The 16,049-nt window shown below is 34.9% G+C and overlaps 2 protein-coding genes across 3 annotated transcripts; one reads left to right on the top strand and one right to left on the bottom strand.

The window, feature by feature from the left end:
- Positions 1-2,721: 2,721 nt before the first annotated feature.
- Positions 2,722-9,735, top strand: LOC110669547 (LRR receptor-like serine/threonine-protein kinase ERL1). Of its 2 annotated transcripts, none has more exons than XM_021831253.2 (27): positions 2,722-3,163; positions 3,646-3,784; positions 3,875-3,946; positions 4,087-4,158; positions 4,290-4,361; positions 4,470-4,541; positions 4,622-4,693; positions 4,793-4,864; positions 4,994-5,065; positions 5,148-5,216; positions 5,356-5,427; positions 5,517-5,588; positions 5,679-5,750; positions 5,841-5,912; positions 5,990-6,061; positions 6,162-6,233; positions 6,338-6,409; positions 6,484-6,555; positions 6,644-6,715; positions 6,864-6,935; positions 7,019-7,090; positions 7,202-7,273; positions 7,349-7,422; positions 7,564-7,695; positions 7,772-8,110; positions 8,543-8,913; positions 9,146-9,735. In XM_021831253.2, the coding sequence occupies exons 1-27, from the start codon at positions 3,052-3,054 to the stop codon at positions 9,503-9,505; spliced, it is 2,964 nt and encodes a 987-aa protein (XP_021686945.2). In that variant the 5' UTR covers positions 2,722-3,051; the 3' UTR covers positions 9,506-9,735. The 2 variants fall into 2 exon arrangements, with proteins under 2 accessions (XP_021686945.2, XP_057988672.1); XM_058132689.1 differs by having other exon boundaries at positions 2,831-3,163; positions 3,606-3,784.
- Positions 9,736-10,078: 343 nt separating this feature from the next.
- Positions 10,079-15,054, bottom strand: LOC110669644 (protein TPX2). The gene is made up of 16 exons (XM_021831381.2): positions 14,304-15,054; positions 13,840-13,995; positions 13,273-13,411; positions 13,063-13,168; positions 12,712-12,762; positions 12,430-12,527; positions 12,213-12,291; positions 12,014-12,076; positions 11,847-11,897; positions 11,682-11,740; positions 11,198-11,273; positions 10,946-11,008; positions 10,778-10,843; positions 10,630-10,674; positions 10,428-10,522; positions 10,079-10,330 (listed from the first exon to the last, which is right to left on the bottom strand). Exons 1-16 carry the CDS (start codon positions 14,527-14,529, stop codon positions 10,312-10,314), a joined length of 1,392 nt encoding a protein of 463 aa, XP_021687073.2. The 5' UTR covers positions 14,530-15,054; the 3' UTR covers positions 10,079-10,311.
- Between the last annotated feature and the right edge of the window lie 995 nt (positions 15,055-16,049).

The raw sequence follows: 16,049 nt of genomic DNA, 5'->3' as shown, positions 1-16,049 counted from the left end.
TAATTCATCATCCTTTAGATAACGCCTCACTATATTAATTTAATTTTTACAAAATTATATAAAATAAATATAATTTTTAATTAATGTATTTAAAATAATAAATATATAAATTTAAATATGGACATTTAATATAATGTTTATTAAATTTAATTTTATATAAATTGGAGCATTACGTAACCGTTACCTTTACGATTCTTATGCAAATCCTTTTTCCTAGCTACGGGGAATGGCCTTAGTATTGGAACTTGAACAATGGAAGTCGACGTGGCAGATATTTGTTGGGAAAAAAAAAAAAAGAGCCAGAATCTAACTCAATCATTACAATACCAGTCTTCTGTCTTTATTATTATGAACCTATATTTATTCGTGTGGGTCCTACATGTGTACAAGCCAATGGCTACCACCGGCGAATAAGCCATCGGTGTCCTTGAGCGCCGGCTACCATGAAATGTGTAATGAAAATGAGACAGGTGGGCATACAATTTTAGATGATTTCATTGGCCTAGGCCTCGGCCTAAGCCACCTATATCACTGAAAAGTCTGTTCAAAGCTTTCCACTGTGCAGTGATCAACTGATCATCGCTTCTAAAAGCAGCCCATATTATCTTTAGGGAGGCTAGACAATAATAGATTATAGATAGGCCTAAAAATGATTCAGTCGACACGCAGAATTAGGCAAATATGAATGCAAAATCAGTCTTTCTCAAAAAAAAAAAAAAAAAGCTAAGCAAAGTCGGACGGCTGGGGTTGAAAGTTAATGAAGAAAGAGCAGAGCAGAGCGGAGCAGAGGCATAAAATTGATAATAAAATTGGTGGACAAAGAAAACAAAAGTAAAGTTATAAAAGAGGAGAAGCAAAGGGCAGCTTTATACGAAGCCAACCTGTTTAGTGCTGATTCCAGCGGTTTCTGCAGACGCTGCTGCCTCTGCCTCCTGCTTCTGCATTGCCCGTCCGTTTCTTTTTTCTTTATAATTTTTTTCTACAGCTTCTCGTTCGTAGAAAGCCAAAGGCTATTTTAAAGGATTAAAATACAAATCAAATGGAAATCTCATGAGCTAGTCGAGAGTGGTGTTCACCATCTATTGAAATATGAGTGCATATTTTATATTTTAATATTGCTGCCGTGGAATGGAATTACATTTGAGAATCCCAAGTTACTTTTTTTTTATTGGGTTAATTGTAAAAAAAAATTGAAATTTATAATTTTTAAATTAAAATTAAAATTTATATAATTATTAACAAAACCTCACATTTTATGTCTCAATTTGATTATCAATTTTTTGTTTTATTTTTAATTTCTTTTACCTTTATAATTTTTTTAATACTTTATCAAAATAAATGTGTCAGCATTCAATTCATATTTTCAACTCTAAATGAGAAAGTACTTGTAATTTTTAATTTATATTTCCTGAATTTTTACATTCTTGAGAATAAAGATGTGCTCGTGAGGAGTCTTTGCTATATAAATAAAAGAGAAGATTCATTAGAATAATCAATAAATAATAATATTTTTCTTTTATTTTTTAATATTATCCTTTCTTCTCATCCAATTTACCTATTTTTTCATTTGTTTCTCGCTCTTTCTCTCCATATACCTCTATTTCATTAAGTGTACAGGCTGTTATCTAAAAGGTACCAAGAGCACAAAATTAAACATTCATTAATATTTATATTAGCTATCAATAAATTTATAAAATGTAATTTCAAAATAAAATAGTCAAAATAAAAGCCTTACTGCTTGTGGAAATGTAAGCTTTTTATTTTACAAAACTACCCTTTTTAATTCTACTAACTATGCCACGAAATTTTGACAAAAAAAATCCCGCGAGATTTTTTTTATGATTAATTCTATAACTTAATTATCAAATTTTTTATAACATATTTTTTATCTTATCATATAAATTTCACAAAAGTTTCATATTTTCTATAATTAATTTAAAAAAAGTAGTTTTTTAATTCAACAAATTCAATTGTATACACATGAATGTAATTGAAAATTAAAATAGATGAATTTTTAAATGAATTTTAAATTCAAAATAATAATATTTTTAGACTAAAAGGTCAATATCATTCTCACACATATAATTTATATATAATTATTTGAGAAAAAAATTATATATAATTAAATTATATTCATTGCAAAAAATTTATTATATTATGAATATTTTAAAATAAAAATAAAGAATAAATTTTATTTAATATTATTTTTCAAAGTAAGAATTTGTTATTCAGTGTATTTCAAAAAATCAAGATTAATGAATTTTAATTATAAAATTATATTAAATATAAATTATATGAAATTTCATTAAATTATAAATTAAAATTAAATTATATAAAATGCAACAATTTAATTATAGAAAAATTCTATCTAAAACTTACTCTAAATAAATTTTATATTTAAAGTTTATTTGAGGCAAATGGGTTTTAATGATATAAATATATAAATAATATGAATATTAATAAAATAATATTGGAAATAAAATAAAAAAAATATAACATAAATTGTTATTAAAAATTCTATTTTTATGCTTATATTGTCATTATATTTGTTATTCTTTTATTTTTTAGGATATTATATGATTTGCTTAAAAAAATTCATAAATTAAAATTTATGAAAATCACGTTGAAGTTGATTTGGGGTGGCACGCTCTTAGGACGAGAGCGTGGGCGAGATCCAAAAAGATATAGACGTAAAAAATGCAACCGCTAAAGCGGTAGTACGAATGACGGCCGCGTTTTCTCTCTCCGATTGTCAAATCAAATTTCCTCAGTCAGCCACTAACGTCTACTCACCGTCGTTTAACACAGTCCTTCTCTCTATCACTCGCGACCCTCACTCTTCTCCTGTCACTCTCTCTCTTCATAAAGCATCTGTTTTAACTCCTTCCTTACAGTTCACGCCAAGCGTCTGTGCTCTCTCCCAATCAAAAAATGGAGGTGGAGCCGAGCTCATCTCATGCTTCTCAACCATTGGTCTCTGTTTGCTTCTGATTCGTTGACTCGCTCAGTCACGTTTCTTGTAGTGTGTGATTTGGTTCTGGATTTGTTATAATGGAAGAAGCAGGGAGGGGAACGAAGAAAAAGATGCCAGTGACTTGTAATTGTTTGATAATTGTGGTGTTTTTGCTGCTCTTTCCTCAAGCTTCGCCGCTCAATGATGAAGGTTGCTAATCTCTTTTCATCATCACTTTGTTTCTGAGCTACTCTTTTCCTTCTCTTTGACTTGTTGTGTGTCGGGTTGTGTTTTCTCTTGTCTCCTTATTTGGATACTTTTGAGCATTTGATATTTGTTGGCCAGACTTTAAAGCAATGAAGCATTGCTCTGTTTTGTTGTTTTGATCCAGCATTGACATGTACAATTTGTGTTGCTTTTGAAAGTGAGCCACAGAGAGAATGACTGTTTCCAGACCCAAAATTGCGATGCTAATGCCATTTGTGGCTTGTTTTTATATGCATATTATTTTCATGGTTCATTTTCTTTTTCTTCATTTTTTAGATAACCATGGTTCATTTCTTTTGGGTGGCTGTGCCATTTACAGTTTAATGTCCTTGTCATTTTTGCGGGTTTGATATTCTTCTATGTTTGTTATCTCAAATTTGACTAGATGATTGAAAAAATGTAAGTGGGGGAAATGGTGGATGTAGGGAAAGCCTTGATGTCGTTGAAGGCATCATTTAGCAATGAAGTTAACGTGCTTCTCGACTGGGACGATGTGCACCACCGGGATTTCTGTTCTTGGCGTGGTGTTTTCTGTGACAATGCCTGCTCCTCTGTTGTTTCTCTGTAAGCCTTTTTGCGATCTCTCTGCTCGCTCTCATTTTGTACGGTTGATTGGTTTTCATTAACTTGATTGTATTTTTGCTGGTCGTGAAGGAATTTGTCAAATTTGAACCTGGGTGGGGAAATATCTCCTGCCATTGGAGACTTGAGGAAGTTGCAATCAATGTACGGTTTCTCTCTGCATTATCTGTTTTTTTTTTTTAATTTTTTTGTTAGAATGTTTTGCACTATTAACGAATAACAATATCAGCCGCTAAAAGTGATGCGCGATCTGTTTAATGGTTGTTCATTCCTAAATATGGCAGAGACCTTCAGGGAAACAAGTTGACGGGTCAAATCCCAGATGAGATTGGCAACTGTGCATCTCTATTTCATCTGTAATAACCTACCTTCCCTTCTTATTTTTCTATTTTGCATTTTTATATTATCTATTCAAGAGAATTTAGCGTGCCCTTTTTTAAAATTATTTGATAGAGTTTCACAAATGGGTTTAAATGTGAAACTGCAGGGATTTGTCTGACAATTTTCTGCATGGAGACATACCCTTTTCCATATCTAAGCTTAAGCTGCTGGAATTCTTGTTAGTATTATTGCTTCTATATTCCTTCCTACTATCTTTAACTGTTTCACTAATCAACTTGGTCCTTTGTAATCCTGACCGTAAGGAGATAAATGTCCTTAAATGCAGGAATTTGAAGAACAACAAGCTTACTGGTCCTATCCCGGCTACCTTGACCCAGATACCTAACCTGAAAACTCTGTGAGTTCTTCGCTCTGAAATTTTCCATTCTATAATGTGGATTATCACCAACACTGTTCTTGTTGATTTGATCCTTTCAGCGACCTTGCTCGGAATCAGCTCATTGGTGAGATACCGAGATTACTCTACTGGAATGAAGTATTACAGTACCTGTGAGTATTAGGGCCATTTACATAAACAAGGCTTAAACATGGTTGTTACCTGTTACTGATGTAATGTTTAATATTGATGCGACTTTAATTATATTGCAGTGGGCTTCGAGGGAATTCATTGACCGGAACATTGTCATCGGACATGTGTCAGTTGACTGGTTTGTGGTATTTGTAAGTACCTTAACTGGTTTGAGCAAGTGCCATCGGGAGGAAGGGAAAAGAAGCTGCTTCAATTTTGTATTCCTTTGTTATGTTCTCCCTGCTTGCCAGTTAAATTTTCCTGGTATTTTTTTTTTCCAGTGATGTGAGAGGCAATAATCTCACTGGCACAATCCCTGATAGCATTGGCAACTGTACAAGCTTCGAGATATTGTATGTTCCATGCCATTTTGAAGATTTTGAATTGTTAGTTTGCAAATGCTGTTAATGATTATTTTTGGTTTGATGAATAAAGGGACTTGTCGTACAATAACATTACTGGGGAGATACCATATAATATAGGCTTCTTGCAAGTAGCAACTCTGTGAGTGTTTCTACTTGTTCCGTCATTTTAATAATTTTGTCCCCTAGAAAGCATCTTAGCTGGTTGATGGAAATTCATTGATATTTTCATGACTAAAAAACTGTAAGTTATTTAAGCAATTATTGTCCTCTATTTCTAGTTCACTTCAAGGAAATAAGCTAACAGGGAAGATTCCTGAAGTGATTGGTTTGATGCAGGCCCTTGCTGTTTTGTAAGTGTGCGATGTTTTATAATTTTAATATTAGGGAGGAATGTTTTATGATTTGTGAGGAATTTACATTTATTGCTATCCCTTTCCAGGGACTTGAGTGAGAATGAGCTAGTTGGGCCAATCCCACCAATACTTGGCAATCTATCTTATACTGGAAAACTGTGAGTTTTTTTTTTTTTTTTAAAGGATAATATTTGCTATAGCTTTTAGTTCTTTATGTTGTTAGGCAATATGATTGTTTTGCGAGTTAGGTACCTCTATGGAAACAAGCTTACTGGATCAATCCCTCCAGAACTTGGCAATATGTCAAAACTCAGCTACTTGTATGATGCCGTTTATAACTTTTTTTTTTGTCAATATATCTAGATATAAGCATATAAGTATGATTTTCCTGAGCTCTTGACATTTTGCAGGCAATTGAATGACAACCAGCTTGTTGGCAGCATTCCTCCTGAACTTGGGAAGCTGGAGCAGTTGTTTGAATTGTGAGCCTTTTTAACTTTATTTCCATGCTTGTTATGCCTTTGGATGGTATTTGTTGCCAATTTTATTTATGGTGCAGGAATCTTGCTAACAATGACCTTGAAGGGCCCATTCCACATAACATCAGCTTCTGTTCTGCTCTGAACCAATTGTAGGATCTTTATTCTTAAATTGTTTTCAAGTTGTTAAGCAGTATTTTTATGGCTTGAAACTTTCAGGATTCAATTAATCGTGTTGCATTTCCATTTTAGCAATGTGCATGGTAATCACTTAAACGGAAGTATGCCTTGGGGTTTCAGGAATCTAGAGAGTTTGACTTACCTGTAAGTTCTCAGGGCCAAATTTCTAAATGTTGTTTCTCACAAATTTGAATGTGCTTTTTCTTTCCCCCTTTTAAGATTAATCATAAGGTCTCCCAAACCTACAGAAATCTTTCATCAAACAATTTCAAAGGCAGGATTCCAGTGGAGCTTGGCCATATTATCAACCTTGACACATTGTAAGTTTCTTAGTTGATGCATATTGTCTATGGTTGCATTTTCTTGAACCAGTTTCTCATATTATATTTCATAGGGATCTATCTGGCAATAACTTCTCTGGACCTGTTCCAGCTTCTGTTGGTGACCTAGAGCACCTTCTTACCTTGTAAGTCTATGGAATTTATCTTGCACTTTCATGTGTTTTTAATAATATATTCGATGGTATTTAACTGACCTGATATATAATTACACAGGAATTTAAGCAGGAATCATATTGATGGGCCATTGCCTGCTGAATTTGGGAATCTTAGAAGTATACAGATTATGTAAGCTTAGTACCAAAACTTTGCATGTGATGGGATAAGCCACATCCTACTATCCACACCTCCCCCTTCCCCCTTTCTCCCCCCTTTCTCCCTTTCTTTTCCTTTCGTCTTCTTCTTCTTTCTTGACGACGTTTACTCGTATTTCCAGTGATATGTCATTCAACAATGTCACTGGCTCCATTCCTGCAGAATTGGGTCAGTTGCAAAACATCTTTTCTCTGTAAGTTTGATGTCCGAATGCCCTTGGTTTGATCCCTTATTTACAATGCTGAGTACCTTTGCATTGACAAAAGTGCATGGCAGGATCCTGAACAATAACAACTTGCAGGGAGTGATCCCTGATCAACTTGCCAATTGTTTCAGTCTTACAAATCTGTATGTTCTTTAAATAGCTGCCTTTTTCTTTAGTTCTCTAGCTGCATGTTTTACATGTTTTCTCTCAAAAAGTGTGTGGAGTATTCCTAACAATGAGTTTTCATGTGTCAGGAATTTCTCGTACAACAACTTATCAGGGGTTGTACCTCCCATCAGAAACTTCTCACGATTTCCACCGCTAAGGTAGTAATGCCTATTCTTCAGAATTTATTCTTATTCTGAATCTCCTGGTGATATCATAACGTTTTGCTGTGCCAGCTTCATTGGAAATCCATTGTTGTGTGGCAACTGGTTGGGATCTATTTGTGACCCTTATGAACCCAAGTCTAGAGGTGACAACTTGACCATTAATTGACTTGTTGAGTGCTGGTTGAGTTCGTGTATTTTTCTTGCTGTGATAGTTGTCTGGTGTGGAGTAAGGGTTAGGAATTTTTTTGTCATAATTTTTCAAACTATTGTTTTTTTCTGTCCAGCAATTTTTTCCAGAGCTGTGGTCGTCTGCATGACATTGGGCTTCATCATCTTATTGTCCATGGTTACAGTTGCAATCTACAAATCTAACCAGCAGAAGCAATTGATGAAGAAATCTCACAAAAATATACAAGGCATTTACCTATCTATTTGTTTTCACTGTTTTCTTTCTTATCCCAAGTCTTGATTGTCAGTTTCATTTATTTCCAGGTCCACCCAAAATTGTGGTTCTTCACATGGACATGGCTATTCACACCTTTGATGATATAATGAGAAACACTGAGCATTTAAGTGAGAAGTACATTATTGGCTATGGTGCATCAAGCACAGTATACAAGTGTGTACTGAAAAATTCCCGATCAATTGCAATTAAGAGACTCTACAATCAGTATCCATACAACATGCGAGAATTTGAAACTGAACTTGAGACCATTGGCAGCATAAGACATAGAAACATTGTCAGTTTGCATGGTTATGCTCTCTCTCCATATGGAAACCTTCTTTTCTATGACTACATGGAGAATGGTTCTTTATGGGATCTCCTTCATGGTTAGTCAAGTTTCCTCAACTTCCATTAGTTTTTGCTTCTTTTTTTTTTTAAAAATAAGTTACTTGTGCGATTGTATTGGTAAACTCTCCTTTTTGGGTGGGGGTTGGGGGGACATGCCTCTGCCTTGCAAACAAAGGCATTTTGAGAAAATTAATTTTGAAGTACATTTGTGCAACTCCTTTTTGGTTTGGGTTGGGGAGATGTGCTTCTGTCTTGCAAACAAAGGCATTTTGGGAAAATTAATTTAGAAGTACATTTGGGAACTCCTTTTTGGTTGGGGTTGGGGGGACATGCTTCTGCCTTGCAAACAAAGGCATTGTGGGAAAATTAATTGTGAAGTACATTGCACTCGATGACACTCAATTATAGGTCAAAATCCATCTAAGGTTTTAGGTGAATGATTGTAGTATTGTGTCTATTACGTGCAACAGGACCATCTGAAAAGGTAAAGCTGGATTGGGAAACACGCTTGAAGATAGCGGTTGGAGTTGCACAAGGACTTGCCTATCTTCACCATGATTGTAATCCACGAATTATCCACAGGGACGTGAAGTCTTCAAATATCCTGCTGGATGAAAATTTTGAGGCTCATCTATCTGATTTTGGAATTGCAAAAAGCATTCCAACTGCAAAAACTCATGCTTCAACCTATGTTTTAGGAACAATTGGCTATATTGACCCAGAATATGCCCACACATCTCGGCTAAATGAAAAATCAGATGTTTACAGCTTTGGCATTGTTCTTTTGGAGCTTCTAACTGGGAAGAAAGCTGTGGATAATGAGTATAATTTGCATCAGCTGGTAAGTATCACAAAGTGGCCTCAAAAAATGTTTGATCCTCTAATGGCATCCTCATTAGGAACATAATTTGCTATAGTCAAACGAAGGGGTGGCTATTGGGCAATAGTGATGGGTGTTTGTCATCAAGTTGTATACGTTTGGCAGCTCAGAGTAGGATGGTATTGAAACAACAGGCTGTGTTATTTTTTAGTTGCTTACCTATAACTGTCGTTTTCTTTTTATCTTGTTGCAGATACTATCCAAAGCTGACAATAATACAGTAATGGAGGTTGTTGATCAAGAAGTTTCTGTTACATGCATGGATTTAACTCATGTGACGAAGACATTCCAGCTTGCTCTGTTGTGCACAAAGCGGTATCCTTCTGAAAGACCAACCATGCATGAAGTTGTGAGGGTTTTGGAATCCTTTCTTCCAGCGCCTCTTACGAAACCTTGTTCAGCTCAACCAAAGCGCATTGACTATGCTAAGTTTTTGATTGACAAAGGGCAGCAGTTACCAACACCTCAGCACCAAGCTCAACAGGAAAACAACTCTTCTGATGCCCAGTGGTATGTTCGGTTCCGAGATGTAATATCTAAGAACACACTATAATTTTCTTACACCTAATGAGGGCGGTGGAAACTGGTTCTGACCCCAAGATTTGATGGATGCTGGAGGTTTTGCTCTGACATGGATTCTGTGACCTACTAATTTATGAAATTAGGAACGATCAGATTACTATCTGGGTTGGTTGGTTTGAAAACCTTCCATAGACTTGGTATTTATGGTGTGCCAGAACAACCTTAACCTTATTATGCAAATTATAAAGTACTTTCTAGCAATTTGGTTCTCACAACGGTATATTACACGCCGAGTTTCATGGATGCATTGTTGGTATTAGTTCAGGATGGCATTTTTTTGGTTCTATTTAGCATTTCCATTGAAATTACTATCAAAAAAGAAATTTCTTTATAAATATGATAATAAAAAATATGAAAATTTAATTTAATGTGTTTTAATTATAAAAACTTTTAAATAATTAAATTATTTTTTAAATAATTTTTTTAGAACGTAACATTTTTGTCTGCATGCGACTCCGTTTCACAATTGTGTTTGGTCTACGGTCGAACTTCGACTGGATAGACCTCGAGAAAGAGGAAAGTGAATGTAGAAGTAAGAAGAAGCTAAAAGCCAACGGAAACTTTTAGTAACATAATATTTTCTGTACGCTAGGTCTCCAAAATTCTGTTGATCAATTACTACCTATTGTAGAACGAATAAAATATAATTTCCTCTGGAAGCTACTGAAACGCACGCTACAGGTTTGGGATGGGCATCTTTAAATTCTATGGAACTCATACACGAGTATGGAAAATTCAACAATGTGGAGCCTGGCCAGGATTTTTTCTGCACCGCCACTAACGTATGTCCAAGCTCCTGTGGCAAACCAGGAATTAGATCAGTATGACCTCGTATATAATGTGCTTGAAGACTAAGATGGGTATGAACAAAAGTAGATGGGATCTAATGCTACCTGTTGATTTTTGGTAAAATGGAAGGCACAGTTCTATCACTCCCACATTGAAAATTATTGCCACAAAGCCTTTGTAATTTGGCTACGTTCTTCATCTATTACAAGGATGTTGTCAGACTATTATTCATTGTTTACTAAAGCTTAAAGCCCATGTGAATCTAATAGCAACGCATTGTGCATAAATGGGGACAAACCATCGTACCTCATGTCCTGGAAGGGGAGAACCTGGTGCATTCTCCTTTGAGCCCTTAATTCAGTTAATTGAAGTGTTTGCATATTAATAAGAATACAAATTATCACTATCGAGAAAACTTTGGAGCTCTTCAAACCAAAAGTTTCGAGGAACTAACCTTGGGATGCTGTGGCATTATTGACTGGGACTTCACATTGGACTCGACTTCAGAAGTCAGGGAGAGCTGGATAGCATTTCAAAAAAGCATAAAAAAGTAAGGACAGGGAATGTGTTTATCCATTCTGAAGTTGTGTTTTGAAAAATTCATCAAAGACATCAGACAAACCTTATTAAATTCTTCTATTGGTGGTTCATTGGGGAATCTTTTATCATTTGGGGAGTTACATTCCTGGTAAGAAGTAAAAGCATGGGATTAAAGCAAATAATCAAATGATGAGACACAATAAGAGAGAACAGTACGGAAGACACTCATATCTTCTTACTTGAAAATATCTGCGCGATGCCAAATATAGTTACAGTAGTTAATAGTCACTAACACCATAAACTAGCAATAGGCCAAACATGATTATCATCTCACCTTTGTATTAAGACAGTGAGCTTTAAATTTATCAAGTGCTTCCAATTTCTCCTTTAAGGCGGCAACAGGGGTTACTCTGTTCAAAAGCAATGCGACCTCTTCAAGTAATCAACTCTTTTACAAACTTATCAAGCAAAATTACTATGAAGAATGAGTATCACTAAATGAGATGTGATTAATTTTTTGCTACTGTAATTAAGTTGCTTTATATATCAAAATAACTAATCATTTTATTATTGTAACCTATATTGTCATTTTAGTTCATACATTTTCAATGTGGGATTCCCAACAATAAGACCTTTTTTTTTGTGGGGGGGAGAGGGGGTGGGGGGGTGGGGGTGGGTGTTGAGTTCTTCTGTCCTTCCATTTTTTACTGGGTGAAGGGGTACCAAACAACTCACTGAAAGTAATACTTGAAGGGAAGTTAGCAAAAACATATTTATCTTTAACAATTACCGTAGGCTATCAATCCAAGAACAGTTACCTTGTAGAGCTTATAGTTTCATTCTGTGGAATAGGGCCATAATTCGGTGCGTTTGCAGCCTGAAATGAGAAAATGCTTAGCTTCGAACAGTGTAAAACATGTCAATATCAATTTAGATAGCAAAACTATCATATGTAGGATGTCGACATTTGTCTTTTCACTTACGATAACATATGCATGTTGCACAGCCCTCTCTGATGTCCTCAAATGAAACACCTAAAAGCCATGAAAAAAGAGTAGTAAAAAATCATGCGGTAAACTTGCTTCCATGACTCGATACACTTTCAGACAAAGAACACATAAAGCACATCGATACATGTTTTACTAATTACCTGAAAATCTGGAAGCTGTGGAGTGCTCTTTTTAGGGAGGGGAAATGAGGGAGCCTCAAGAATCTGTCATGCCCAAAAGATATTTAGAAAAGATCCAATATTGCATCTTCTATGTACAAAAAGTTCCTTTTAAAACTTATAGTTTCCACGAAATTTAGAGAGAAGGAACAAAAATTCAATTCTAACTGAAAGTACCAACTTTTCTATTCAAGGGTCTTGCTCTGAAGTTACAAGCATTTGATTTTGCAGTTATGGCCGACTCCAAATTAATCTTGGACCTGAAAATTCAGAACATATAAAACAAACCTAGAGCAAATCAGACAATATTGCAGGGTTCTAGGCTTCAGGACTCCAATGTAAAGTACGACAAACAAAAGGTAGATAATATGAGAGGTGACGAGGTGAACGCTAGGCACCTATGTCTTTCTGCCCTACAAGCAGTTTCCAGATTAGGTTGTCTGGGAATTGTAACTTTAGGTTTAGCAAATGTTGTATGAACGTCAATTACTCCAACCTGCAACAAAAATAAAAGTTGGCAAGGAAATTTGCAGATAACAAGGTTAATAAATTTAGCCTATGATTCAGCAAGAAAATCTCTGCAATTGGAAAATTAATGAACGCTTCTCATGGAAAATCACTATTCAACATAAAATTTGAACCTAGCCACAAGTGTGTCCTTCCTGGGGTATATATCTGACCTTTTTAGGTGCCTTGTGTAAAAAACCAGCTTGATGCTTCAAACGAGCAGCCTGCATAGCAAATTCAATCAGTGCTCTCAAGGCTTTGATGGTTGAAATTGATTATAGCTATAGCGTTCTATAATGCAAAAAGGAGGAGGTGAGGAGAGAGTGAAATAGAGAGCGCCTAGAAACTTCTCGTATTTTACCACTAGAATGTCGATTTGCAGAAGCAAAAGTAAAACAAGTGTTGCTCCGATGTCAATTTCAAAGATACAACATATTTGTGAAAGAGCTCCAATTCATGATTATTACATAAAATATAAATAAATTAAAGCCGCCATGATACTGAATGATAAATTTTTAGTGCACCTTGCATGAATAACCAGCCTCGAGCTTTAGCCTTTTGGTAGCTTGGGTTGCAGTCATTGACGAGCTCCGTGAACTATTCTCTTCAACTTTTACCAACTTCTGAGACCTATAAATATGATTAAGATAATAGCAAAAGAAATTAATAAAAGAACTTGAAGATAACAACTGATTATCACTAATCAATTTGATACTCAAGGAAATAATAAATACCGTCTGATTAATCGGTCACCATGAATTTGTGGAGGGCAATTTTGCTTGGCCAACTGACTTGCCGCGGGATTCTTGAAATTTGAATTTTTTAATAGAGGTGACTTGTTTGAGGATTTGGCTTCACTGTATGACTCTGATCCTGCAGAAATTGATGGTCGTAAACTACATGAAGACTAATGGATGAATTAAAGAATAAATGGAAACACAATTATGCTTCATAAAATAAATTCAATAATTATTTGATTTCACGGTGTACGAATCTTCTGAGGCTAAACAGATCAAGAAAATGTATAACATGGGGAGTTATGATATCATCTATGAAGATCGAGAAAATCGGATTGAAAAAATATTAAGTGCCCATATGCTCACCGAGTAGGAGTGTTACGCGAAAAATTTCACTAATGATCACTCACTCAGCATTTATTTTCAATGCAACAACTGGATTTAAATTACTTGTAAAACAGAAAAGTACCAAAATTCAATTGCTTTATGAAAACACAGGTGTGTTCCTCATCATTAAATAAAATGGCAAAAAGAAGCAAAAATTCTATAAAGCTAAAACTGTACCCGATTTATTATCATCCGCTGAATTTGCTTCAGTGTCCATACTAGTAGACAAGTCTGCGTGGGTGGGATTGGTGTTTTCAGCAGCTCTGCAAATAGAAGAGGAATTTTCACTTGGTAGTGGAACGCTTGGTTGCCAATTCAGCTTTACAATGAGAGCTGAAATGATACACCGAAATACAATTAGTTAGTATTTGGAAAGCAGCCAATTATCACAAGTTTCATAATTCATTTCACTAGCTATAAATAAAAGCAATAGAAAGTGCGCATGGTAAAGCAACTTTTAACTATTTTTCACTTCTCACTAGTACTCTATTTCATTGCCAAAGAAACCAGACTCAGAAGCAAGCAAATCTAAAACTATTTTTTTTTTTTTTATAAAAGAAGAAGAAGAAGAAGAAGAAGAAGAAGAAGAAGAAAAGAGGAGCTTTTATCTGACTCAGCAAATATCAGTGAGAGAATCTTACGCGAGGAAGGATAATATCCTGTGGTTTCAAACCAGCGCTCAGCTTCTTGAGCCTCGAAATCGTTTTCCGGCAGGGTGAAATCGTAGTATTTAGCTGCATCAAACTCGTAATCAATATCGATTTCCTGAGCGAAAAACGGCTCAATAAAAAATTCATCCATGTCGAAATCCATATCTTGTCGCTCCTTCCCTGAGAAAATTATGAGGTCCTTAAAACAGCATTTCATACAACTTGGTGTCAAAATTTGCCGTATTCTTTCATCTAAAGAAAGCTAACATTTCCTCGATTTCTATACACTTTTTTCTCCGAAAAAGAAAACGAAAATTACGGTTTCGGCTTCAGATGATACAACCAGGGGAAATCATTATTAACATGAGTTGATTCCTTTACTTCCCCTTTTGTCTTTGTTGAGCTTAGGGGAAGGTAAAGTATCGTTTATTAATTAATTCTGTAATTTCGTCTCAATTTCTCTCCCTCTCTCTCTCTCTCTCTCCCCTCCTCCCTCCCTAACTTTCTCGGGAAAGTGAGAGAGAAAATTGTAATGATGTGGCTAGCAAGTCCATTCCATTAACCTCTCTCTCTCTCCCTCCCAAAACTATCCAGGAAAATGTGTGTGTAAGAGAAAGAGATGGAGATGGACAGCAAAACCCTAATTTCTCGGTGGAGAAACGATTTTTATAGAAGTGAGCGGCGATAATTACGCTGTATACAGATATAGTTGGAAGGAAAGAACAGAAAAACATAGCAGAGAAAATGGCCGTTTTATAGGTTCGGTGGCAGTTTCGCCTTTGGAGCGAGAATTTTTGAACCGGCGGGTCGGGCAGTGTGATGCGTTTCTAATTCCTGAGTTTGTGTACGAACGATTTCTCGTTAAAATTATCATAATTTTTATTAATTGATATGTATATGTGTTTTATTTATATAAAAAAATATATTAAAAAATTTATGGGGGTAAATTGAAAAATTAAATATACAAATTATTTTAAAAAAATATCAATAATAAATATTTTTGTCTATTCTAAATTAACATTGGATTCCAAAGGTACCTTTGATGTTGAAAACAGAAAATTTTTTATATTAGTCAACAAATGGCATTCATAGAATGACTATGCTTTGCATGATGAACTAAGGAAAAATAGCTCTCAAATAATTTGAAATTTAAATCAAATGAAGACAAAGGCAAGACAGTCAACAAACAGCCCTATGAATTCAAATTCCATTCAAGATACTATCGCAAGGAGTGCCAACCCCAGGACAAAGATGATGACACAAAAACATTATTTTGAAAATTCTTAATTTTAAATTTAAATTAATATATTTTAATTATAAAATTTTGAAAACAATAAAAATACTTTTGTACTGGTAAAATATATAATGCATAAATGGTTTATTACTTGTTCAGGAAACAATAGCCATGATTGAGCAATCATGCATATATATTATAAGCAAAGAAACAGCAGCCAAAAATCATGATGAGTGGAAGATGGAAGCATCAAGTAAAGAATGAGGTTGCTTTCTACTTTATATGATTTTCCTCCTATTATTAAGAAGTTTGTCTGAAGACTAAACAATCATAAGAAAATTACCATTTTCCACCATGCAAAAGGAACTCACAGTATAATTATATATTATGTAACTTATGGCCACTCCATCTTTACATTTTCTTTATCCCTCCTTTTTGGCCCTTTCAACTCGTAAATCTATCATTGTGGCATTGGAGCTCTGCGTTTTGCTTGTGCATTTGTT

Source organism: Hevea brasiliensis, chromosome 13 (genome assembly GCF_030052815.1).
Source record: "Hevea brasiliensis isolate MT/VB/25A 57/8 chromosome 13, ASM3005281v1, whole genome shotgun sequence".
Lineage (NCBI taxonomy): Eukaryota > Viridiplantae > Streptophyta > Magnoliopsida > Malpighiales > Euphorbiaceae > Hevea > Hevea brasiliensis.
Note: the sequence above shows the minus strand (reverse complement) of the source record. Positions and strands in the feature narration are given on the sequence as shown.

What these genes read in the sequence shown, in the direction of transcription:
- LOC110669644 (XM_021831381.2), bottom strand. Translation starts at nt 14,529, where the DNA reads ATGAAATGCTGTTTTAAGGACCTCATAATTTTCTCAGGGAAGGAGCGA. An exon ending in AGGCTGGTTATTCATGCAAG is followed by an intron (nt 12,763 to 13,062) that starts GTGCACTAAAAA and finishes TTTGCTATGCAG; the next exon opens with GCTGCTCGTTTGAAGCATCA. An exon ending in TACACAAGGCACCTAAAAAG is followed by an intron (nt 12,528 to 12,711) that starts GTCAGATATATA and finishes TTTTTGTTGCAG; the next exon opens with GTTGGAGTAATTGACGTTCA.
- LOC110669547 (XM_021831253.2), top strand. Translation starts at nt 3,052, where the DNA reads ATGGAAGAAGCAGGGAGGGGAACGAAGAAAAAGATGCCAGTGACTTGT. An exon ending in TTGACTGGTTTGTGGTATTT is followed by an intron (nt 4,865 to 4,993) that starts GTAAGTACCTTA and finishes TTTTTTTTCCAG; the next exon opens with TGATGTGAGAGGCAATAATC. An exon ending in CTGGAGCAGTTGTTTGAATT is followed by an intron (nt 5,913 to 5,989) that starts GTGAGCCTTTTT and finishes TTTATGGTGCAG; the next exon opens with GAATCTTGCTAACAATGACC.